We start from the raw sequence: 26872 nt of genomic DNA, 5'->3' as shown, positions 1-26872 counted from the left end.
CGAGATAGCAGAGGATTCTGACAGAAGCCTTTGTTTTCTGTGTCTCTGCCGCTGTACATTACTTCTCTGCAGTTGTAGGTCACATTCGTTTCATACTGAGCTTTCTGTTGACTGCTTTCAGCTTTTCATGTTCTGTTTGTGGGCTCGTGTGATAAGAATGGAAAAGGGCAATTTGCACGGCGGTGAAGAGAGCTCAACCCACCGCCACTTAAGGCAACATGAGAAAAAAAAAAAAAAAGCATATTAAGGAAACATCTTCATCAGTTTGAAAACATGTGCTGCAAATGTGCACGAGTCAAGCAACAAAGACGCACAGCCAAAAACAGAAATGCGTAGACCCAACACATGTGACACGTAGCACGCTTCACAAACTTAAAAAGCCACAAAGGATTGAACAACAAGCATTTCCCAGCTGGGTTTCGCACTTTTTCTGTCGTGTGCAAGCATGTCTGTTGCTGTATTTGCCTATTAACAGGAGAGTTTGCATGCAATTTCCTCACAGTAAATATAACCATGTATGAATATATGAATGAATCGTATTAAAATACTGCAAAAGTGGCCACTTTAACGAGTAAATCATGCTACGAACAATATATGTTTTATTAGGTATAAACACTATGGCAAATATTGTTTTTTTGATTTTTATTTAAAGGCAGGCTCACTTTGTTTATATTTTAATTAGATGGCACAAATAAAATCCTGTTTACACTATCATGCAGGGATCCCATTTCTCCATATAAATAATTCAGATTGTACACGCTGGCAGGCCAAGAATAGATTCCTAAAATAACACAAGGCAGGAGGGATGGAGGAAGGTGGGTTGTAGAAAGGAGTAAGGCCGAAGGGGCTGACAGTCAGTGAGACTGGGACTTTGGCATCCCTGAGCACCTCAACCTCCACTCCTTCTTGACCTGAGAAAGGAGGCAGCTGTTGATATAATTACTGTATTAGCCATAACTACACCCACCATGGAACCAAAAGATGCCATCTTCCTGTCTCATACCTGGATTTAACATGTTCACCATGCCATCCCCTGCTCCCCTCGCTGTCAGGCTGGTCTTGCTAAACAGAGCTGTCATATATTAAGAGACCCTTTCAGATTAGGATGCCAAATAGCCTTGCAAAACATCTCTCGCTCCAACAGTCAAAGTAGTGCTTCAAGGTTTCACTTTAACATTCAGGAATCAATCCATGTTTCCAATCCAGCATATTAGGCTGATGTGTGCCAGCAGTCCATGCAGGCAGCTGTCCAGAGCCGTACCTTTCCCTAAAGCACATTGTGCCTGCACTGCTTCCCGATTCCCTGATAACATTAATGCCAGACAGATGTCGCTGAACTAGTCCAGACATTTTCTTAATATCAGAGTTGGAGGCTGGCCTCCTTTCTTAGCCCCTGCTGAATTTCCTGAAAATCTCCCATGGCTTTTAAGAGCACTACAGTATTGACCCACAATATCTTCCACATCAACAACAGTCGAGCCATTCCTCTCCCTAATGGTAAGAAAATCAATAGGTGACGAATGGATTTATTTGTATTTCAAGCAAGTTTTTGTCATATTTTTGTTTTGTTTTTCTGACAAGTTTATTGCTGCAGGGGATGCGGAGCACAGGAGGATAGAGTTTGCAATATAGTCATGAACAAAAAAGGAGAAGGAAACAGATCTGTGGACCTCTATCAGCTGTTGTCATTCGACAACCGGTAACATCATTTCCAGATGGGATCTCTTCCTTATCACAACACTGCTTTGCTTCTGTCATTAGCCCAACTCAGAAGCTAATCTAGAATGAAAAGACAGTTTGATCGTCAGATCTCGCCCAATAACCCTCTCCACCATCAAAGCGTTCTTTGAAATTCACATTCCCTAAAATTGGTGTCAGGTCAGAGCTTTAGCAGCCAAAGGTAGAGCAGTCATATGAAAGCTTGTTCCTCTCTCTGCTCACAGCGTTCACTAGTGCAGCCTTTAGAAAGGGACGTTCTTCACGTTTATTGCAAAAAGGCAATCAGGATGGCCTGGATTTGGATTTGGCCACAGGATGAACCAAAGTCTCTGGGGCTATGTTCAAGAACTTTTTTATATGGAGTCCCATTCGCCAGTCATCCCTGACAATGCCAGTTCGCCTGATAGACTCATCATTGAGCTGGGGCCAGGGGAGAAGTCAAAAGAGTGTGGAAGAAGGCGGCTAAAGGGAAGAAAAGGAAAACAAAGCACACTTTGGGGGATAGTATAAACCTTGTACAAATATCAGTGCAAGATCTAAGGGATCAAGTGAGAGAAGAGAAATATAGTAAGGGTTTTGTTTTTTGTGTGTTTTTATCTCATTTATTTATTTATTTTGAAGAAATAAAGGAGAAAAAAACAAATCTTACATGATGAGCTGCCACGGTCAGGCCATGGCAGTTTGAGCATAACCACGTGTACACTTAAGGCAGCTGTGTCGAATACACACATGAATACTTATGAATAATGTTAAAACACCTTCTTCCTCGGCGTATCAAACCAAAGGTTACCCCAATCATCTTTTCAGCTGCAGCAGTTTTACAGCCCCAGAATCACTGCTTCTCTCTCCATTAGCTCTGCACTTGTTTGACTGGCACATGGGTGGGAAGAGGGTGAATAGAGAGTGGGCGGGTGGGTAATCACACGACTGTGTGTCACAGTGCGTGCATGCTCACTATTTGTCGTTTCAGCAGGTGAAACGGGAAAGGCAGGTGAGATGTGGCTGGGCCTAATTTAAAAGCCTCTTTACGGTGCCCACTGAACCAATGTTGGCATTCACTAATGGTGCATCACAAGAATGTTATCCAATGCTATTCCTCCTTGTCCTTATGTCCTGTGTCCTTGTCTGATGTCGCTGCTTTAATAGCTCCCAGAGCTGAAGTCACAGACAATATAGGCATAACAAAACAGTAATGAATTTTATGCTAATTTAATATTCCACTAAAAACTGTATTTTTTGACCTAATCGCGCTTTAATCCACTGCGCCCGTATCCGTGCCTGAATCATTTGGTTGGAGCAAGTGTCCTTTCCAGTCTAGTGGTACCATGGCGCAGTGATTTAAGTGAAGTGACTGACAGTGAGAGAGACAGAGGGTGCTACGAGAGGCTACGAGCGACTGGAGGGACAGACGTGGAAAGCTAGCGGAGTTACAGGTATTGTAATGAAGATCTAATTTGGTTTTCTCAGTAACTTTGTTTCATGTTTTGCTAACTTTATGAACCTGTGTCTGGTTTATACTTTGCAGAGTCTAAACATCCTCCAAAATCTAATCTTGTTTTCACACATCAAGCATAATGTGTAAAACTTTGATTTTAGATTTAAAAACAAATATTAAAATACACGAGCTGACATTTTTATTCATCTGGAAGTGGCATATTGTTACATTCAATTTCCCCACGCAAAAGTGCTCGTCTAACGCTCTCAGAGTGAAATTGTACTGATGTACAATTAGAGTGACAGGACTGCATATATTTTGACTTCTCTTTAATACTGACTGAAAAGGCATTTTATTTGTGTTCATATCCTGAGGTAGAAGATGCTCTTGTTTTCTTGTTTCCTGTCTCTTTCTTTGTCATCACTTTTTTTCTTTTTTTGCCTTGGCATTTTTCTCTTATGTGCTCCCATTTTCTTTGTCACTCCTATTTTTTTTTGAACAGGTTACTGTCAATGTATAATAACCTAAAATAAAAAATAAATATGTCCTACATACAAAGCACATTTGAAAATAATGCAAATGTGTAAACACTTCATGAATGTAAACAGGTTAATTTAGACGCTTAAGAAATGTAATGTAAAATATGATTTGTGTCCAACTATTTATTTGTACACTTGCGGTTTGTGTGAATTTAAATGGGCCAATTTCGGTTGCTCATACACAATTGTTGTTTCCCTTCTGTCGGTTTTTCTTTACCGCAAAGCTCCTAATAGGCTTTTTCCTCTCTCGGTGAACAAACAGGACATTTTCTTTCCACATGGAGTGCATGGGAGCAAAGGTCTCACAAAATTAGGGCACCGAATTCAGGGCTGGGAAGAGGCCAGCCTGCAAAGAAAGGAGAGCAAATCTTACTCCACTGTCGGGGAGAAAAATATCAAAACATCTAAGAGCGCTACCCCAAAAATCTGCTGCTAAAAGCAATCGTTCGTCCGCTGTTGGGTTGTGTACCGACTTGTTTACTTCAGTCCACATCGTAACTAACTCAATTTAACTCAAAACAAACCGGACAGCAAAACCTGCATCCGTGATGTATTAGTGTTACGTGCGCAAATGTGAACAAATTTCCCTGCATGCATTCGTCTCCGGTCTGCTTTAATCTCCTCCCATCTGCTAGTGGACCTCCTCTCCCTGTTCCTCTCCCTCCCGCGCCCCCGCCTGATCTGCCAAGTCTGACCTCACTGTGTATATGTGTACGTGTAGGTGACTGTGTGAGCGAGCGTGTGTGTGGGTTACTTGATGAGCCCGATTCCTTATGAAGTGGTGTCATTAAAGCCGAGAGAAGAAGCAAACGGGTGATTGCAGTGATTTGGCAAAGGTTGCAAAGACTCTGCCGTCCAATCAGAGCCTTTGCCTGGCCTCCTCCAGCTCCACTGCAATCACAGAGCAGCAAGTCCGCGGAGAGCAGGCACACACTTATGCTCACACAAATCGACACATCAGTTTATCAGCCGCAGGTACGGGCTTGGCATTGCTATTATCACTATACAACCAGAAGATCTCACGTCAGGTGTTCATAGAGATCTCCTAATAGGGAATATGTTTGGTCATACCTATTAAAAATGTAATGTAATGATAAACAGGTTAATGCAGAATGTTCTTAGGTGAAAGGAAGTGAGATGATGAGGTCTAAATGAGGCAAACCCTAAAAAAGTCAGTTTTCTTATTTGAGTTTGTGTCACTGAAAGTGTTTGCCTTGCAAGCCTTGTTAAGCTAGTGTGTAAGCATGCATGAGCTTCCACAAAGACTTAATTTATCAAAGTCCACATTTAGAGTATATTGCAATGAGAACGAATCAAATTTGCGCATAAGTCTTGCAAGAAATCGTGCAAAATGATGTTGTGTCCAGATGAAATTTTTCGGAATAATTTAAAGTTAAGTATTGCTAAAGATAATCATTTTTTTCTTTTTTAGTGACAGTGACACAAATGATTATGGTATGTATTATACTTTAAATAAATATTGACCCTGAACTGTTGTATATTATCTAGAGTTCCAGTGTTTTCAAAGGGCACTGAGGGAAAAGAACACAGAAGAAGGGGGGGCGTCAAAGAGAGAGAAAAAAGGGAGAATGAAATACAAAGTGTAGAGAATTGAGTACTAAATTGACCTGGGGTCTGTCTGTCCCCAAAGAGGTGGAGTTGCTGTAATGAGAATGGCATACCAGATGCATACGAGGGCCGTCTCTTCCCTCTCCTCATCCCTCTCTCAAAGAAGACAAGTTTGTTTCTCAAGGTGATTGTTGCAGTGATAAGGGAGAGGGTGTTATTAAGGGTGACAGCGAAGGGGCTGAGAGGCAGTGGCTGACTGGATAACCTTGTCCCCATCCCCGCCTCGCTTCCTTCTTCATGAGCATCTCCACCACCGGCCTGCCTGCTCGTCTGAACGCAATCTGCTGGCTGGAATTACCTCCCGGCCCCAGGAAAACTAAACATGATTTCTGACCTTTCCTTTCTGTGTTCAACAGTAACCTTTGCTGATCTGCCCACGCTACAAGACCAATGCAACGAGCAAAGGACGAAAAGGAGGGGATTTTTTTATTTATTTATTTTTTTTAAGGAGCGCAAGGATGAATGTGTGTTTAGCTGAATTTATGTATGCATGAATATTTATGGGCAAGTACAAAGTGTAGACGAAATACCTGAAGCATGAAACACTTGTACAATCAAAAAAACACTGCAGTAAAAACTACTAAGGTGTTTCAGTGTTCACGTTCTCTTTTTTTTAAGTTTGCGATGTGTTATACTGCAAAAGTCTTCCTGGTATTTTGTCCACTGTCTGTAAGCTGATGCTGCTTCTGCGTATGCTGACCGAGTATCACAGAAGCTGCCACTATAGTGTGTTTGCCTCGGAGAAAAAAAAGAGCACAAGCTAGTGTGTTTGCAGAAATACTGTATCTTTCAACTGGCTAAATTCATTACATCATCACTCTGAGCTCTTGTTGTTCTTTGCCTTGTCAGCAAGTTTTGCATTGGTATTATCATTAGTAGTTTGTAAGATAAGGCTAATTGATCTCCACCTACCCAGTGTATTAGTGAATTGTTGTGCTACTCCTTCCACTGACTCTGCATAACTCCTACAGCCTCAGCACAATCTGACCCACAGGAGCAAAGCACATCCCTATAGAAATTATTTCATCATCTCTCTCTCTCTCTGTTGCTCTCCTGCCTTCTCTCTCCTTGTCTGTCATTCGTAAACCCAATTCACCCCACCCCTCCCCTTCAAAACAGCCCAGTTCGTGCTGATGTGAGGGTAAATGTAAGAGCTTACGGGCAGAGTGACCTGAGCATCCCAGGCAGACTCGGTGGAGTTAGCTGACTGAACTCTTGGTGAGCAAAGGCCTGTGTATCAGTATTGTTTGTGTAAGAGCACCAGAGGGGATTTGGACAAGGAGTTTGAGCTCTGAATGTGTGACCCAGAGCTGGCTTTACTATTGGATTAGCTCACCCTGATCCCCACAACCTCTGAACATACTCCCTAGTATTTCAAGATCTCTCCATTTATGCCCAGCCAAGCACATTGTGACCAGTAATCTATAGTTTTCGTCTCTCCAAAGGGAGAAGATATACTGTTCAGCTTTTTCGCTTTGCCCCTATCGTTCCTCCCTCCATCTCACTGGTTTAGCCATACTTTTCTCTATTTTGCACTCGGTCTGTGTGCGTGCGTATGTGTTTGTGTGTCTCTCCCACTTTCTATATCTCAGAACAAATTCCTATTGTCCACCTCTCTATTTTTGCTGTTTCTTTTTTTTTTTTCCAACCGATTGCTCTTGCTCTACCTCTTTCTCCTTCATTCCTCCTCGCTTTTCTAAAGGGGATCAGTAGAGCTTAGAGGCCTTCCTGTTGGTTCATTACTAAGCTCCTCTGACACAGAGAACTTGTCTCTCTAGTAAAAAGGGAGAAGAAGAAGAGCACAGACCACTGTGTTGTCTTTTATACCACATAAAAAAAACCTGAGCACAGAACAGCAACGTTGCATGTACCCTGCAGTCTCAATCTAGATTTCTAATCTTTCTCCGCACTCCCTTATCTTCACTTTCCATTTTACTTATTTCCTCTTGTTCTGGTTCTATCCTCCTCTCTCTTCTTGTTCCGTCACATCTCAGTGACCTGCAGCAAACCTTTTCATTGTCCTTCAGTTTGAGTAAACATAAAAACGAAATGCAATGCTGCTGCTGGGCCCACAATATAAAACACAGCTCATGAAAGGAAAACAGACCCGTGCCACTCAGCATATGTGCACACCGTATGAGTCTACGTGTAAATATGTAACCTATAGTGGGCATGTCTCTTTGTGTGCGTATGTGTTCCTATTATCATCCAAATCCGACTTCCCACTGAGTGCGTGCTCGCGTGAGAGAGAAAGTGTGTATGTGCGTTAGAGCTGCATGGGTATGTATGAATTCGCCTGTTTGTCCTCTCTGTGTGGGTGTGCATGTGGGCGGCAGGCCTGCCTTGAAAATGCCAGAGCCTGTTTCTAATCCAGGCCTCCTCAGTGGGCTGTAGCTCTAGCTGTGCCAGGCAGGCCTGCTGCAACACCAACAGAGCCCCAGCTGACAGCTCGCCTGCTCCTCTTTCTGCTTTCTGGACAATATTTGAGCTTAAAACTTTAACAGTAGGTTAAGCTGGAAAATACAAAGAGCCACAGAGGAATACAAAAATGCAGCACTTGCACAGAAATATCATTTAGCCCGTGAGCAGAATGGATCTTTAAAAAAAGCCTGATACAAAAGACAAAATCAAATGAAATGACAGTCTACAAAGGAAGGAAACACTAAGGGGCAGGCGGTAATGATGGAACGCTAAAAGACGAGCTGCTGGTAAAAGGTTTAGGATGAAATCAAAGTGGTTAAAGCTGATTTATCTTGCCTAAGAACGCCAAACTCTCTAAGGAGGGACTGAACAGCCTTTCAAAAATGAAATATCAGCAGCAGACAGTGCCAGTCATCAGTGCCATGTGTGATGGAAAATCAATCTATTTCATATCAGAGACCTGCGAGGAGAAAATGAGAGAGACAGGTCCCTGCTGCCTCCTTGCTGTGCCTCTTTAAACGTCTCCCCAACAGAAACATCCCAGAACGATCTGCGTCATCGGTGACGGAGACGTTCACAGCGCTGGTGGCTCAATGTGTAACGGCTGCTGTTCTGCTAGATTAGGTAGGTGATTGGCCATTAATATTCATTTCACAGTGTGTCTTTGTTAGGCGGCAGCAGGGGCTGACAGTGTTTGGATGGATTTACTCTACCATATATATTGCCTTTAGTTCTATAGTGCAGTGCAGTTTCCTGATATGGATTCTGTCAAGCTACCTATTGGCCGAGTCTTCTCCAATTCTCATAAATTTGCTGTAAATATCAAACAAAAGTGAACACTCCATAAAAAGGTAAAAAAGGCAATGCTCAGTTTTGCTCAGGTATCCAAGAGTCATCAAATATTGAGTGGAATTAGGAGAATATGTTCTACCTTATTCCTGTGTGAGGTCATTTCAGTTTTTACTGCAATAATAATCAGGGATAGTGCGCTGTGCTCGCCTGGGCCTGTCTGGGCTTAATAACAGCAGAGAGTTGCTCCCACTGAAGCGGAGGTCCAGCAGGCATAAAACCACAGTAACAGGTCTTTCCCTCATGGATGGAAACCTAGTGCAGGTGATCTGAACTGTCCTCCTCATAATGAGATTAAGGGACTAATTAGGATGACTGTGTGTTTTAGTGTGACTGTGTGCACTGAGGAATATATGCCCCCTATCGGACTAGCGGCGTGGCCCCTGAGAGAGCAGGCCACGCTGAGTCTGTCCCTCGTGTCCCTCCCTCCACTGCACTAAGAGCCTAATTAATATTTTTGCATCCGCTCTGCAGTACACTGGGTTGATTTATACTCTAGAAGTTACTGATCTGGACGGTGAAGGCAGGCAGATAAGCACAAAAAACAAATAATAATAATATTGAAGGTAGTTAAATTTAGCAATGATTACTGAGAAAATCAGAATTAGAGCGAATAAGATGCTAAAGCTTGTGAAAGTAGGGCACAACACAGGCTATTAGCTAACATAAATGATCTTTGCCAATAATTACAAAGGAAAGAATTCAGGACAGCAGACTAGAAGAAGAAGAGCAGATTTTAAAATGACAGTCAGATCGTTCCCCTCCCCACAAACTACGTCTCCCTGCTTTCACTTCTGTCTTAACCTGTTAAAGTCACGCTTGTGTTTGATTGCCCCTGTGGTGGCACTCTGACCTGTTCATTTAAGATGATGTGCGACTCTCAGGTCTGTTCCAGCACTCATTTGTTCCTCAGCGGGGTCCCCACGGCCAGCCACTAAGAAGACCCCATACTGACCAAAGTGCCCTGGGAGCTCTAAACCCAGCTACTCACAACCAAGTAAAGAGACAGCTGAGTGTCATTGTTAATGTGGACACACAGCACCACAATGGCAAAATCAATGGAGCTATAGGGGACATCAATCTTGACAGCACAAGACCCTTGTGCTTGTCTCACCACTCCTGTAAATGTTTTAGAGAAAGAGGGAGGATGGCATAGAAAGAAAGAAAGAATGAAAGAAAGACAGAAAGAAAGAACGAACGAATGAAAGCATGGGGGACTGACAGTGATCTTTATTGGCCTTTCCTCCATTCATCTCAAGGGGTTATGCTGTCCTTTGAAGATTGTGCATGTGACAGGCAGCCAAGTGGCCAGCAATCCTAATTCACCCAAAACAGGCAGGGGTTTTTAGGTAAAGCCTCAGAAGTGCTGCACAGCAGCTGCACACATTTGGCATCATTTTTGCATTTTCTCTGCCTCTGTTTTAACCATCCAAACCTCTCTCTTTGCACCAGGATGACAAATACTGAACAGCATCCCTCCTTTAAATAACAAAAAGGAACTTGCTTTGTTACGTGGTGACACGAGATGAGATGCACACCAAATAATAACAGTGAGGTTTTGTTGTTTCTGCCACTGACTTGAAGGATGCCTCTGCATCCCATTAACATATATGCAGAGAGACAGTGAGTACATAAAAGCCTCCAAATATGGGAGAGATCAAAGAGGACAGAATTAAGGCCAAATAATGAGGATCTTGGCATGATCCCTGCACATGTATTGATTGTTTGGCAAGCTGAACAAGCTTCTGCTCCATTTTTCCTGTCTATACTATTTAGTCTTGTGATTCAAATGCACAAGATCAAGCAGTGTGGGTTTTAACAGGATCTTTGCAATGGCTACGGTTCCAGTACTGATTCTAATAACTATCTAAATTACAGTGTAATAATAATGTGTTCACAACAGGAAACGGGGAAAGAGAGATGGGCAGAGCTCACCACATCAGTGAAACATTCTTTAATCAAAAAAAGCATACGCATGAGAGATTAATCCATAAATCCAGTATTTGAATTATTATCAGTAAAAAACAACAAAAAATTACAAATTGCTGCAAACCTAGTGACATGTAGTCAAGTCAAGATTACATCAAACTTCCTGTTTGATGTCACCCAGTCTTTTAAATCTACTCTCACATAATTTGGTTACGTTTTGTTGAAATTGCTCCCATACTGAATAGAAGTGCAACAACAAGAAGGAAAGGGAAGTGGGATAGGACAAAAGAAGAGTGTTATTATTATTGCATTTGGAGCAGTGGAACAGATGAGATCAGAGGGGAAGAAATGAAGAGAATTAGCCTAGATAAGGCAGATGAAAAAAAAGGATGTGAATAAATGATGAAGAAAAGAAGACAACTACCTCCACGGCTCTCGCTGTCAGCTGGTTTCACCTGGATGGGGCGAGTCATCTGGAAGAGAGAAAAGAAAGAGTGTCAGCGAGGTTAGAGGTGGCGACTTGGGCCGGCGTTGCTACAACAGAAGGCCACAAACCAGGGATGTCAAGCTCCCATATGAATAGCTACTCTGCAATACTGATCAAAGTGCCGTGGCTGCGGAGGCAACCTAAACACCATCATACAGCTGAGTCAACTTGATACTGTAGTGTTTCTGGAGCTGGCTACTTAGTGAAAACAAAACAATCTAAGCTCCCATTTACACACACACACACCCAATCCTATTTGGGATTTTTCATAGCGGCTGCATGGAGAAGTTGAAGGGCTGCATATGTGTGTCTAAGTGAGAGAGACCAAGGCAGTCCTAATAAAAGTGAATCCAGCCACAGGAGGAGAGATCAATGCAGGCCTATTGATCCAGGCCCTTGGGCTGTGGAGAGTGTCTGGCTGGGAAGGATTCTCTGGTTAGAAGGCTCACTCTAATCCACTGGACCCTGATAAGAATGGCATTGCCTGGATTAGATGCCTCTGTCATCACAGCCTTTGTGTCACGCTCTCCTCCTTCCCCAATCTTACCTCCTTCTTTTTTCATTATTGTTGTTCAAGCTGAACAGTTTTGCCCGACTTTGGCAGATTTGTTTGGAAGAAGGGTGAAAGATGTAACTATGATTCCCAAAATGTTCGTTACAGCAGCAGCTGTTTTTAAATTGAATATATGAGTCTTACATGCTGGTTATACACCCACCTGTGCATATGATATGTATATGTACGGCAGCAGAGCGTAAAGCTCATAAGATGATTTATCTGCACACGTCAAAATGCCAGCATCACACCCTACTTTGACTGAGGCAACAACTGTGAGAACAAAAAGACTGGATTAAAAAAATGAGACCACAAATAGCCCAAACATGTAACAAGATTACTGGAATATAAAAGCAACCTCTTGAACCATTTGTAGCTGCTTTTTAAGACCACTTGTCATTCTTGGTGTTGCAGTCAAATGACTAAGAAACCGCCATGCGCTGATATTTTTATAGCCAGATATGTATATTTTGAACCATCGTCCTGTCATGTATCTTTTTCCCCCCCGTTCAATTCCAGAACAGGGCTGAAAAGGTCAGATTTAAAGACAGGGCAGTCCAATAAAAGCATGACATGTTCAAGGAGAAACACCATAATGGGATTTTAAAATGTCTTAATAACATGCTGATATATGGGGCAGAGGCCCAGGCCCGATTCATTAAGTGCTAAACGTATCCATTTTCACCTTGAGGAACTGAGTAACCTTCCCTAGCTGAAATTATTCCATAAATTTACCCATCGTAAATAATAACTAGAACTAGCTAAGACTTTGTAGGAAAACAGAGAGGATGTTATCCTTCTGAAGGTTGTGGTTTCAGCTCCTCGTGTCTTGGGTGGCTCCTCTCCCTCTCCCTATCCATCTACAAGTGCTTTCTTTTCCTTGTATAACACGAGCAAAGTAGCACTACGGTATGCTAATGCCAAGCCACGGGGTGCACTGCTCCACAGCGTGTTCAGATAGATTACAGAGTCAACCGCAATACTATCGCACACGTTCAAAGCAACCTCCGAGACAGAAACACCTCTGAAACGGGGAAAGAAACAGCCGCAAGACAAATTCACAGATAACTTAACAACCCTCGGCTCCTTCGCAACAACACAGGAAATCTTTGAATTTGCCTTTGACGTGTCAAACGGACAAAAGACGCTTCGATCCTGCCAGTTGATTTTTGTTCAAATGCATGATGGAGGAGGCCAAATCCACGGCTGTGGCTCTACAATGCTATGATCTCAGCCATCTCTACAGGGTGCCTGTGTGTGGGAGGCAGTTCTCTAAAGCTAGTTACTGTTCAGCCTCCAACATGCCAGCTTAATGGTCTATTTATTTGCCCGAGAGCAATGCATTATGGTCCAGAACAGTCACAGCTGATGGCTCTCAGTTTGTTAAATTTCCCTTGAACACATAAAGAAAATCGTGTAATTCCAGCAGAAATTAAGTGCAAATTGTACACCCGTACTATTAGCCTGCTCACACATGCACAGACAAGGTAACTTAAGTTAAATTTATTAAGTACTGGTGTTGCCAAGGAAACCATTAATTAACTCGGCTACTTTAGGGCATTTTTTTCTCACTATGCCCTTTAACAACTGGAGCTCGCAGATTATTGACATGCTAATAAAGAATGAAACAATAACTGATTCTTTTCTCGCTTTTATCTATTAATAAATATTTGGGAATGATCAAGTGAGAGCCTCGAATGAAAATACCAGACAAAAAAAATAGGTGAGATTTTGGAAAACGACAAGAAGAAATGGAGAAAGTCGTAAGAGAAGCACAGCGCCGAAGGGAGAAAGAGAGTGAAGGAAAAAGATGCCTGCAGCTCTTAGATAAGATTGCCTCTCTGCTGAGTGCCATTTCTGCTGCTCTGACTCCACTTTCCTGCCTTTCACTTTCAAACACACTGTGAAAAATCCCCAAAAAGACAAAACAAAGAGGTAAAAAAAAGCACCTGCATTATACAAACACTGTATATTTACAGCACAAATTAACCACCTGCCTCCCTAGGCTACCCTCTGCTCAAATGTACTGTTTGCATATTTGTGGGACATCAATTATAATTGGCAAAACGATGAAAATGCATTTTGAATGTGAATAAATACTGGGAGAGAAACTCGCTATATCTATATGTCTGATATTGTGGAGCACAAATAATTTGTCTCTGGTATTCATTTTTTTTCTAAATTTGTTCATTATTATTTGCATCACCGGATCTACAAGGGGAACCAACCACATACTGCATTAATCAAGATTTTGATTTATTTAATGGGTTTTGTATCTCCCACAGAATCATCGTTATACTAATTTCATCATTATGTAAAAATACATTTGCGGTAAAATAAAAGTTTGATGCATGTGCCTTCTGTCCTAAACATGTTTTTTTTAAACTGTGTGGAAGAAAAGATGGGGACTTTCTTCTTTCTTTACATTACTTATTCTGAATCTTAAAGGTTATTACAAGGAGATTGTGAAAGTAAACTGATCGTGTTTGACTGAAGCCAATAAATAAGCTTCAATCAGTTGCTTCACGATCTTCAAACTAGCTAACATTCTTTGAATTCCACCTCGAGCGAAAAGAGTTTCTGGTTTTCCCAGTAAGCGCCCTGGTCTTTCTCCATTTCCCATTCCACACACTGTGTTGCTCTAAGGGCTTTGACAAATCTATATGCTTTCATTGAACCGCCTCATTTGCCCAGTTAAGCCCGCAGTCAGTTGAATTAAAGCTTTTAACACTAGTATGTTGCTGTTTTATGAGAAGGGTCAGATGGAAACCCCGGGGCTTGCAGAACATAATGTAGTGTGCACTATGCCTGGAATATACACACTCAGCCAGCTGGTTTGTCTCTGTTCATTAGTCTACAAGACTGATGGTCAGCTATCTCTTTACATATACTGTTACAAAGTGATACACATATCCAAGTACCATATGACACTTTTTTAACCTGGTAAAATGGCACCTAACACAGGTGTGGTTTCTGTTTAAGCAATCCCTAACCACCTCTGGGATTGAGCCATTCGAGTGTCTGATTTTATATTTCACCACAAAAGTCAAAGGATGTGTAGTTGAGATTTTGTCAGCCAGGTGTGGTGGATTTCAAGTCTACTGCTGGCACTATCTGTGACAGGAGGAAGTTCATAACTAGAGTTTAGCAGGATTGAGCAGTACAAAGTCCCATTCTTTAAATGGTGAAACCCCAGAGACTGTCACGGCGGGGTGCGCCGATGTGTGTGGAAACAGGACCCAAAAGCAGATGATGACGAGGAATTGTAATGATTAACAGAAAGGTGAACCTTTAATGCGATGACGGCAGGGAAATGAACCAAGAGACCAAAAACAAACAGGCAAAACACTAAGAAACAAAATACTAAATGGTACTGAGACCAAAACCTAAACTATGACTGTGGTGGAAAAATAATAAACAAAGACCATGACTAAGACTAATAATACATAACAGATGAAAACTAGAACTATGACTGAGGTGAGGTAAACAGGCTAAGACCATGACTAAAACTGTGACCCTGGTGAGATAAACAGACGAACCGACAATGGCATGAAGAAAACAAAAGGCTTAAATACAGACATGAGGTGATCAGGGGAAGTGGGGACACATGGGGGAACAGCTGACAGACATAAACCTAATGACAGGACCAGGAGAGAAAGCTAAATACAATGAACAAAGAACACATGACATTGTCAAAATAAAACAGGAAATACTAACAACTAAACATGACAACACAACAGACCCAACACGTGATGAATAAATACCAAACCCCAAAACATAGAAAACCCAGGAACAATAACCAATAACTGCCTAAACTAAAGGCAAAATAGGAAATAACACAAACTAATAACATATCAAAAAATACAAAGAAAACTCAGAGTGCTGGGTCGGAGACCCAGCCTGTGACAGAGACGGCCAGTGGAGAGACAATAACGCAAGACCTGGTGCGATTCCAAGTGCAAATTTTGAACTTTCATATTTATGAAAAGAGATACACGTAAAGATGAACAGTAAACAGAAATAAAACTGCAGTAAATCCCGTCTTGTTTTTTAAAAAGCCAATTCCTCAGTAGAAGCAGTCCTTTAGAAACAGTTATCCAACAGCTCTTACTTACAGGGCTGCAATAAAATAACTCTAACAGCCATATAATATGTGTGATGTCTTCTGGCTTTCGTTCCAGTTTAATATAGAGTAATGTTTGTTCTGGGATCATTAATACGCATTAGTGGGCCATCAGAGCTCATAGTGCTGCACTGCTCAGTAACAGGAGCATAAACAGCCCCCTTCCGACTGGGCCGTCTCAGCTGATATAATTAATATTTCCAATTATTGATCTGAGGGAGTGCTGAGTGGTGACTGTCCGGGGGCCCCGGCTCTAGCTAATAAATCTGTACTGTATACAGTAGGAAGGAGAGCGTAGAGAGGAAGAGAGCATGACAGCAGAGAGCCTTTGTGTAATGTTTTACACTTTAAAAGTGCTTCGTTGCAATCACAATAGTAATAAATTATGTGCATTTTTGTTTTGGTTAAGTTTTGTTTTTATGCTGTAGCATTCTTGGGGGAAGCACTTTGTCATGTTTATCTTGAAAGGTGTAATACAAATTAGATTTTACTTATTAAAAAAGTGAAAGCCCTGCTTCTTGTCACCAACCATTAGCACAAGTTCTTGATATATTCCCATTACCGTGGGCCTATAACACAATGTATGTGATTTCAAATACATTAGATGTTGGATGTTAGCAAGTATGGACCCAAATATAAAGTTCATGAGTGTAGCAAACAAAATGAATATTTGAATGAAAGATAAGAATCACTTATTAAGTCCAGGAACAAAACAATACAAAGACACCAGAGATAGCCACAGAAAGAACACAAGGGCAAAAAGCCAGACCGCCAGCTGACAGAGACAACACTACCTACATACAAAAATGTGATTGGGTGCAGGCGAAAACAGCCAAACGCAGGGGAAACTCATTACCAAAATAAAACAGGAAATGAACTCAGTCATCAATCATAGCAATCCGGTCGTTAAGTGATGACGTGACGAATCCTACTTCCAGGCCTAAAGTAGTCTGCGTTTAATATGGCTTTTGTGTTGTTAATATGTTTAATGTTTTGTATTTTCTTCTATTTAATCTCAAAAAGCTCCTAAAAACAGTCAGTGATCACTGTTGACCTCCCTCGGCTTTTATTACCGCTAATCATTTATTTAAGCTCAGTTTTTAAAACCTTAGGATGTAACTACAGCCCAGCCCATGCAGCAGTATATGAATGAATAACCTCGTATTGTGGATAGATTATCTCAGTTGTTCTCCTGGCTGAAGTTTGGTCCTTTTACAGCATCCGGCCATGCGATTACATTTGTTCCTGACCACCGAGAACACTCAAGTTAACTTTTATCGAGTGAAAAAAAAGTTAGCTTGTTTATATTATGCTAACATAGCTGTGTCGCTAGCGATCACATAGCACATCATTATATACCAGCTAGCCAAACTTCAGTAACCCTACAAACGTCACTGCTGTTTAGCTTTCTGTTTTCATTTATGTTGGAAGTGAAAACAGAGCTGTACGTTTTAATTTGTTTCCAAAACCCCGCAGTCAGGACATGCTATATTGTATTTAGATAGAAGCTAGCGAGCTAACTTCCTGCTAACTTCTAACTCCGTTAAATGTCATAAATTCTGTTTTCATGGATGCCTGGATGTTAAACTCAATTGTTACACCTGGTAGAGCAGAACGCTGATCATTTTATTAAAGATGAAAGACTTAAGACAGTTTTTCAACTCTCAGTAATGCCATAGTGATCGTTTGATATATGGACCGGCAGCGGAGTTTAGGCCCAGACACGGCTAGTGACGTCAGACTTAACGACCGGATTAAATAAAAACAGTTAAATAAACAGAATTTCATGCATGGGTTTATATTCATGTGCATTTAACTAATAACTACACTTTTGAATAAATGAGGCGTTGCTGCCTACACTATACTCATCCTGTATTGCTCGTGCGTGAATGCTCACATGTGTTTGAATGCATGAGGGAGAATGTTTGTGCAAATGATTTATAATTTAGCCATATGTGGAAATGTGCTGGCAGCAGCAGTGTGGTGGTCCTGATAAGAAGCATCAGTCAGTGCTGAGAAGATGGCAGCCACTATAAGCTTTGGGATTCCTATCAGAAGCAAAAGGATTTTAAGCTCGAGGCACTGACATGGACTGACAGACACCTGCAGACCTCAGCTAGTCGGTATCAGATTTGTAAGCAAGAAAAGTTCTACTCCATAAATCTACATTCACTTTGAATAGAAATAAGACACAGGCTTTATTATGATTTTCTTGCAGGATTTCATGTGTGGAGGTGCACTCAAAGATAAACATGTATACTGCTGCTCAGAGTGCAATTTGTTTTTACTCTGTACTTATGCTGTATGATTAAGTGTTACTTTTTTACAAAGGCTGAACAACTTATATTGGAACTAAATTGTTAATATCCATCTGTTACACTGAATGCTTCTTCTTGTAATACACCAATTAGCAATGAAGCCACAGCTAACTCACGAACATGTGCAATCTGTAGTACCATAACCACTAGCACCACTACAACATCTCTGATTAAGACCATTAGACCTTCTGTTGTCTGATGCCATCCAAGTTCCTGTTTATTTCTTCCCCCAAAACACTAACTGCCTCCCAGAAACAGCCTGAAGTCCATCTACCGAATGCTTTCCAAAAGACTTTCCAACCCTCTCTATTATCATAGCTTTAGTAGCTGAAGTGGTTGGCCAGCTGTCTGCCTGCTACAGCCCTCATTACACAGACAACAGAACTCGGCTCTCATCAAGATTTCATGAAGGTGAATGTCACACATCAGAACTACCTCATTTGTGGCACCCCATGACTCAGCAGACACGCATGGCGTGGATGTGTTGGTTCTGATCAGACTCTTTATTACTTCTGTAAAGAGTCTAATTAGCCCAAAATACCATATAAAAAGCTCACCATCCACCTCTGAGTTTCCTTATTACTATTCAAACCCTCTGCACAAGCATGCTCGCTTTCACACCACGCTTGTCCGTCTAGTTGATTATGGCTTCCTGCCTTGTGGAGTATAAGCTCTCTAACAGTATTTGTATGAGAGACTCTGAGTCCTACAAGACTTGTGCACTGGACTTGGGTATGTGGGTGATAGAAACAGTGTGCAATCATGAGGGGGAGTAGATAGGGGGATTGAGCTAATGCCTAAATCCTGTCCTACTGAGCCTGTAGCGGGGCGTCCAAGAGATAAAGAGAAACAGAAGGGGAGAAAAGTAAGAGACCCAGGGAGATGGAAAGACAGGGGGAGGAAAAGGATCTTAGAGAAGTGACAGAAAAGCAAAAACGAATGAAAAGATGAGTGAGAAGATGGAGAGATTGCGAGAGAAGAGTGGGGCGGGAGGGTGTTTAAAAACAGAAAAGAGAAACATTTTTTTCATGTCCCACCCCGCCTTCTCCTACACGTCCTGACTTATGAGCCACACTTTGGTTATCAGGGGAAGGGCATCAGTCCCAGACATCTTTGGCATGGCTGCTTTTCTAGCCCAGAGAGCTATTGACATGGTGTGTTACTGTAATGCGTGAAGCAGTGGGAGACTCATTGTAAATCTGTGTCAACAAATGCTGGAGCAGCAGCAAGCTCAATCTCTCCCTCTCTCGCTCGCTCGCTCTCTCTCTCTGCCTTGCTTTGCCTCTCTCTTGCATTTACCAACCTATCTAATGAATCTTATCTGCACAGCACACTGGAGGCTTAAGCTTTTGGTGGGCTCACATCTCTCCCACACACACAGACAGAATCCCTCTCTTTTTTATTCTGCTCGCTGTTTCATGTGGTTTACTCTCTTCAGTTCATTTTGAGGAACTGTCCTTAGAAAGATAAGATCGCGACGACAGACCCAACCCGGTGGCTTCAGAAGGGCGACATCATGCCAATCCCAGCATGCGCCACAGAAAGGGTCCGGAGTGAGAGGAAGTAGTGGAATGATGGAGGATATGTGCCGTGACAGAATTACAGATCTGGACTTGTGTGAGGCTTTAATGCTTAAGGGTGCCCTTATGCACCGATGCCATGTTTCCTATCTGGCCACAGCTTTGATATTTGCTTTGAAGATTACATCTTTCCTGACCATCAGTGAGTTACAGCTAAGGTAGTGATGTAGATAATCACATCCTGGATGCTCACATGCAAGCACATTACTACACATGCACTTCAATTTAGATCATATGGTGTTACGTCCAGCAGAATTTTCATTAATAACAATAAAAAACAAAATAACTGTCTTGTTCATTCTTTCATTTAATTAGGTGTTATTGATTATTATGTTATTGATTTATTGATATGGAGAGACAGCAAAAACTACTTGAAGCAGCCCCGGTCATGTGTTGGATTTGCTGCTGTTACTTCTCCCTCAGCCCTGTCCCTGCTTTCATAGCGTTTGGCATGTCTGTGCTATGTTTCAGGCAATGAAACAGACACTGAATATCTGCTCTTGAAGCCATGACTTTATTCTGAAAACATTTAGGTTTGTTAATGGAAGCCTAAATGTACCAAATATGTTATGGCATCTGTGTTCTGCAAATCTCGCAAATGCACCTATCCATCCAATTGCACGCACACACATGCACACACATGCACACACATGCACACACACATCCTGAGCTGCATGTTTCCTGCATGTTTCCTTTACCCTCTGTGTTGAGCCCAGAATGCTCCTGCTGCTGTCACAGCAACTCCAGGATTGTGACAGATTACGGCCTGCTGCTCTGACCAATAGATGCCAAAAAGTGTTGTCTGCCCACTGACTCATAATTCTTGGCATACCTATGCCGAGTTGACGTTTCTTTAATGGTCCCAAGACCTCCAGTAGGAATCTTGTCCTGAGCACTATGATTGCCTATTAGAAATTCACCAGCACCTGCATTTTTCCTCCACTCCCTATGCTACCCTTCACAGAAAAAGAGGGGAACAGCAGAAGGTGAAGCCAGAGGAGGATAGAGATAGATGGAAGGAGGGATTTAGACAGGGACAGCGCCAAGCATGTTGGCTTTGCTTTGGAGAAAGGTGTGAGAGGAGCCAGAAACAGTGAGACAGGCTAAAAAATAGAACCTGGAAATGAAACAGACCAATGAACAAACCCAATCTACAAATGAAGAGAGCTTAATAAGACTTTCTTTAACTGATTTTGTTTTCAGAAGAATCTTAGTGCATCCTCCTTTAACTTTCACTGCACACATTCTTTCAGTATAAATGCCCTCCTGCCTGAATCCTGAGGGTTTCTCTGATGAACCATAGTAAGTCTCCTCTGGTCTTCTCTCAGTATGATGCAATGGTTATTAACGATAGAATGATCAACCATTTGCAACTGAATAGGATTCTTATCAAGTTAGTAAAATCTCAACTGGGCACAGTTGCCTGGTACATGTGTATGTTTTTGTGTTAGTCCATCAAAGGCCGGATTGTGACAAGGAGCCAGAACTCGCAGGATCGACATAGATCCAGCCTGCTCTGTCCATCTGCTCCAAGCTTCATTCCCAGCATATCAATACCCCGTGTTTCACACACACGCATGCACACACACAGCACTCTGTCACCTGCGACTTCTCCTGGTCCCATCACTCTCCCACCATTCCAGCCCTTGGCTGCAAAGCCTGCTTATGTTTCATCCTGACACTTAGAGAAAATCCTTGCTTGTCTATAAGCGCATTCAGCACCACACAAAGGGAACGGGCCTGTCTTCTAGCCTCTCTCGCCTCCTCCTCCTTTCCCTCCTCCCCTCAAGTCTGAGGCTACAACACGGTGAAATTGTTTGCTAAATAAACACAAAGACCCCTCTCACTGTGTCAGCTTCAACCTTGAACTGCACAGAACCCGGGGGCCAGACAAGCAGCACACTGGCCTGACCTCTCGCCATTTCTCCAAATCTGCAGCAAACACACTCTGACGAAGTGAGAACAAGAAGCACTGGAGCGGAAAACACATTGGAAGTGTCTTTGCCAACTCCCACTCCTCACTGCCTCCTAAGGCCTTGTGTGGCTTATTTCAATGGTAAGGTTTGAAGTGGGTGAGTAAATGGAGTTTGGGGCAGTGTTCAGCATGTGTGCCTGCGTCTAAATTCTGTCAAAATTTTGGACGCTGCGGGAATAAAATAAATTTTGTCATTTTCTGTACACAGTTTAGAAAGAGGCATAGATTCAGGTTTAAAGACAAGGAGGTGCTGCAGGGGAAAGTTGCACTGCAGAGTGAGCTGTGGCTTGGAACCAAGGATGAGGGATTTGTGTTTTCCAACACATAGACGAATATGTTCTTTGAGGCTATGGGTAGTTATCACAACAGCTAAAAAAGTGACGAGGGCTCCAAGTGTTTTTTTGTCCAGACTGGCCCAGTGCATTACATTCATTCTTTGGGTATTGCTTTTGTTCTTTCGTTTCCTTAAACTGCACTGAAACCCAGTGAAAGACCTATGAAACAAAGCACACGTCTGTGTATTGCACATTATTTCAGAATATCATTAACCCCAATCTCCAATGCAAACAACTGTGAAGGATTTGCCCCAGAATCACAAGAACTGTAAATTCTGCCAAAGATTCGAGCTAAACTGACACAGATATTTAGGGTTTTCTTTCCAGCCACGAGTACACCTTCCAAACAGCTAGATGCTGCCTGAGGTGTGACACCTAGACAATTCCTCCTTTGGTGGAGGGTCACCAAAAATCTCCCTTTCTTTTCTCCTTCCCCTGGTCTGCCCCCCTACTCTGTGCTGCCCTGTGTGGGGGAGTCTTCCCTGCAGGTTCGCTGCTGTGTCCCTGTCCCTAGTTCTCTGGGGTGGGTGCAACTTAATCTTCCAGGGTTGGTGCGGGTGCTAGGGGTAGGGGTTGCTGTGTGACTGGTTGTCCTGTGCCACTGGGGGTATGCATCTAGGTTGTGCTGGCTGGTGTCCTTTTTGGACAATGCTAAAAAAATAACAATGCAGAGTGTCTAACTGGCCATTAAATGACCAGGGTAAATAAGAAAACAAAAATAAGAAAACAAAAGAAAAGCATATGTTAGCTTTGATAATATTTCATGGTAGAGACAGTTCTCTTTCACATCTACAGAGGTGTGAGGGAATTAAGCTTCAGCGAGAGATTCAGTTGTCCAGTTACGATGCCTTACCTTGAGCATCGAAATGCTACGCATCTTCCCCCCTGCCATCCCCACCGCTAACCTCATAACTTATCCTCCTCCATTTTTACAGCAGCATCTACAGACCATGACTTCACTTGCTTCTCATGCCTCCCTCTGCCCAGGGATTTTTGTATGCGTGCATGTATTCATGAGCAGGTATTAAATTTGAATATGTTTTTTTACAGTCAACAGTCACTGATATACAGCTCTTGCAGGCCAAGAGGAGGGAGAGGTGCGGAGAGAGAGGGCAAGGGAGAAAGGGAGACATTCAGTGCACTCTGCATGAACTGGAGAAAAAGAACAGAAGCCTCCTACGCTTTTCTTCCTTGTTGGTTTAATGTTCATCAATTACTATATTGTTCACTGGTGTTGTGTTTATCTGCACGCATCTGTCTAAAAAAATTAGACACTTAAATATTTACCACTGTTCAGTATCTAATGTTTAAATCATAAAAAAAAATATACTTTAGATTTGAGCCGCATTCTCTTTTCTTCTCTCACCTTCCTGCTCTTGTAACGTGGATGATGTGTCGAGCCATTAGGTCAGCATTGTTTTTCTCACTTCTTTCTTTTTTAATGGCAGTCCTGTGAGCACTACGACTAGTTCACATGCCGCTTTGCATTTGTTCTTGAGTGTTAATACCAAGGGACAATGTCACTCAGAGAGCGATCCAAAAGCACTTAAGGATGTAACCTACATACACTCAAGCATGGACAGAAAAATGAATGCAAAGATACTCACAAGTGAACCTAAAGCACAGACACACACACGTCGGGTATTCATATCTTGTGGGGACATCCAATTGACATAATGCTTTCCCTAGCCACTTACCCTAACCATAAACATAAAAATGAATGCCTAACCCTTACCCTAAACCTAACCATAACCCAATTGTAACCCAGACAGAAAAAACACATTTTGAGTCTCAAAAATGACTTCAAACTTGTGGGGATTTTGGTCCCCGTAAGTACAGTAAATGTCCAATTTCTGGTCCCACAAAGATATGAAAACACGCTCACACACACACACAAACACATCAAGACGAGGGTTGGAGCGTGGGCTCGTAACTCATGGCAGTGGTGGAGTTGGGTGGGGCGGGGGTCCACAGAGGCGACACTTTATTTGCTCTCATAGCACCCACAGTCCTCAGCCAATATGGTTTACAGTGCTTATTCCAAAGTAACGAGGACAGAGAAAAAAAAGAAAGCAATAGGAGAGAGGAGAGTGCACAGAAAATGGAAAGGGCCAAAGAAGTGATTTTACCTCATAGTTCATCTTCATCTGGGCGCCCCATCCCAACCCCCAGTTCATGAAATAAGTCCTGCTGAAAATCAATGGCAGTCCGAGCCGTGTAAAGGTCAGCCATTCAGCAGCACTGGCCTTGGTGGACCAGTCAAGCCCAGGCTTGTACTGTGAAGCTCAGCTAAGTAGAATTAATGGGGGGATCGATTATTCTGCGCACAACTTAAATTGAACTAAGCAGAGAATCATTTTAAGGCAGGAACTGTACCATGACGTAGAATGAGATGCATTTGCCACATAGCCGACCCCAGAACTCATTTTGCAAGCACAAAGTAAACGGGTGGAATAAAAAAAGAGATTTTACAAAAAAGGAGTCTCTTTCCACTTCTGTTCCCTTCGTTTTGAGTCTCTCTTGATAATACCCTAGCACCACCTGGGACCCGACTCATAGATTTGATACATAGAAACACTTTCCTTTTTTCTCTTTCTTGTTCTTCTTCCCCCCTCCCTCCCTTTTCCCCTTTTCACTTTTTATTTTATTTTATTTTATTTCATGTCACCTTTGGCACCTCATTCTTCTTGTATTTTTCACTTGTTTAAAACAAAATCAATATGGAACCGGAGGAGACAAATCAACGTATGGTGGCACCGCAGGGGGAGGCCGGGCAGGCTCCCACCTCTCCGGTCACATGTTCTGTGCTCACTTGCTTGTTCCATGGTACGGGGGGGAGGGGAGGCATAAGTGAAAGAAGGAAGGGTGGATGAGTGGAAGTAAAGACGTAAGATTTGACTTATGGAAGGATAAAATGATAAGAGACCAAAGGGCTGGAGAGGGATGAAAGGAAACTGGTGAGGGATGAAACAATGTTCCAATGGGAGGGCATATGGAAGGAGAAATGAATGGAGAGAGAGTGAAATGAGAGAAAGAGAGGAGAGGAGTGGGCGGCAGTGGCGGTGGTGTCGGTGGGGGTGCATATCATGGAAAATTCTGCTCCAGTGACTGGAGTGCAGAATGGGAGCCCTCATCTATAATGTATATCATGGATCCGTGAGAGATTTTCATACATATAAAATGGAGCAGCACCAGGAAGTGTCTCGCTGCCACAGCACACACGAGCATCGCCCGTGGGGGCAATTTCAATATTCTGTTCTGTGTACTTTCACAGTGTTAATTCACATACACCCCTGTGTTCCTCAGTGTTGCTTCATATTGTGTGAGTCAAAAAGGATTAAAAGACTCTATGACTATATGTAAACACATTTTATTCAAGATTATTCAAACACCTCCTCTCCGGCATATTAAACCTCCATCTACACTTAAAGAGAACATGCTCAATCCTACCACGCTAAAGCAGCGGTTTAGAAAAGTTACGAGCAGAAGTTTATGAACCATCATGACACGGTATGGCGCTTATACGTTGTTCATCAGCTACGTCTCTCCCTCTTGTCTTGCTTTTCTTTTTAAACAGCTTGGACAGTAAACATATCATCATGTGGGAAACTGGAAAAATGAAATAAATAAACATGACAAGTGGCCACTTAGCCACAGCCTCCCTCATTGAAACCTGATGAGGGCCGTGTCTAGGCTAACTTCAACAAACGCTAAGTGACATGCTTAAGTGGGTTCAGGTTGCGCATCCGGGGTAATTCAGTAAAAATACAAATGAGGCTGGCTGGGAAAGCAGATCACTATGCACTCATTCAAAACAGAAAGCTAGAGAGAGCAAAGGAAAGAGAAAAGACTTTCATTTCTTCGTCCGTCCTTCAGAAGGTTCGCTTGGCCTCACATCGACCCCCCCGCCCTGCCGAACACACACATACACTGCCCAGCCATGAACAGCGTTATATAGACCTGGTGATTTCCCTCATTGGGAATCGATAACAAATAACCTCACTTTTCACTGGCCATTATGGTCCGTGTCGACCATACCAAGTGGTCTTTATCTGCACACCGATGTCACGCCTGACCTTGAGCTCTCTGCTCCTCTCTCCCTCCGCTCCCCAGGTAGATTTCAAGCAGAGGGTTCAGTCCTGGGTTTTGGAAAGGTTCAAATTGAGCCCTATGGGAGTGGGGAGCGGAGAGCAGCCATCTCCCATGACAGATCAATGGTAGGTCTTACCACAGGGCAGGGGGCCAGCACCTTGCACAACCTGCTAATAGAATCCCAATGTCATTGCTGACACTACATCGCCAGGGCTGCTGGAGGTTAGCCTGCAGGACAGTAGGACAGCCATGGTTTAAAAAGCCTTCAAGGTCTCCATGTTTTACATTCTTCTGCTACCAGTGTGTGTCTGTGTCTTTGTGTGTGTCTACTGATAAATGCATGAGAACAATGAAAGAACAAAAGTCGGAATATAATGTGTTTACAAGCAGAGTGGTGCATCTTAGTTTTAAAGTACAGATCGTTATGGAGTGTTGCTACACACCTTCCTTTAACTTCCTTAATCTTCCTCCAAACTATTTGGTTCCTTGCAGTCTTTGTGTCACTTTAAAACTGTACTCATGCTTTTGCATTTTGTAAATTATCTTCTTCTCACTCGCAGTTCAAAGATCGATCCAACTTAAGGTCTTCTTTAACACCACAGACATCCATCTACATCGTACAGTAGCAAAACCATTGATTCGTAGGAGAAACATTTTCATTTATGAATATGTATAAACACCTGTATGCCTACATATTCACACTCGCGTCATGAGTTCAGAGGAAGACTTGGTTACCAGAGCAAGCATGTCTGAGAGGATCTTAAGAGCTTCAGATGAAGAAAGGAATTCAATCTTAAACCCACGCCCACTTTCACTCCATCAATGCTTACACGTCATCTTGAGGACACATTTTTCAGAAACCTACCACTGGCGCTGAAGCTTGATTTT

At 42.5% G+C, this 26872-nt stretch overlaps 1 protein-coding gene across 8 annotated transcripts in view; it reads right to left on the bottom strand.

Moving 5' to 3' along the window:
• Nucleotides 1-26872, bottom strand: part of celf5a (cugbp, Elav-like family member 5a) — a 193211-nt gene that overhangs the window by 72244 nt on the left and 94095 nt on the right. For all 8 annotated transcript variants that reach the window (XM_085449579.1, XM_085449582.1, XM_085449580.1 and 5 more), the window contains exon 3: nucleotides 10946-10994. In XM_085449579.1, the coding sequence (XP_085305705.1) occupies nucleotides 10946-10994 (49 nt within the window). The remainder of the gene's footprint in view (nucleotides 1-10945; nucleotides 10995-26872) is intronic.

The sequence above is a fragment of the Copadichromis virginalis genome, linkage group LG23 (genome assembly GCF_057382275.1).
Source record: "Copadichromis virginalis isolate Kocher_CV1m ecotype Utaka linkage group LG23, C_Virginalis_male_GT1.1, whole genome shotgun sequence".
NCBI classification, from domain to species: domain Eukaryota; kingdom Metazoa; phylum Chordata; class Actinopteri; order Cichliformes; family Cichlidae; genus Copadichromis; species Copadichromis virginalis.
The sequence above is the reverse complement of the archived record's forward strand: the minus strand, read 5'-3'. Positions and strand labels throughout refer to the sequence as shown.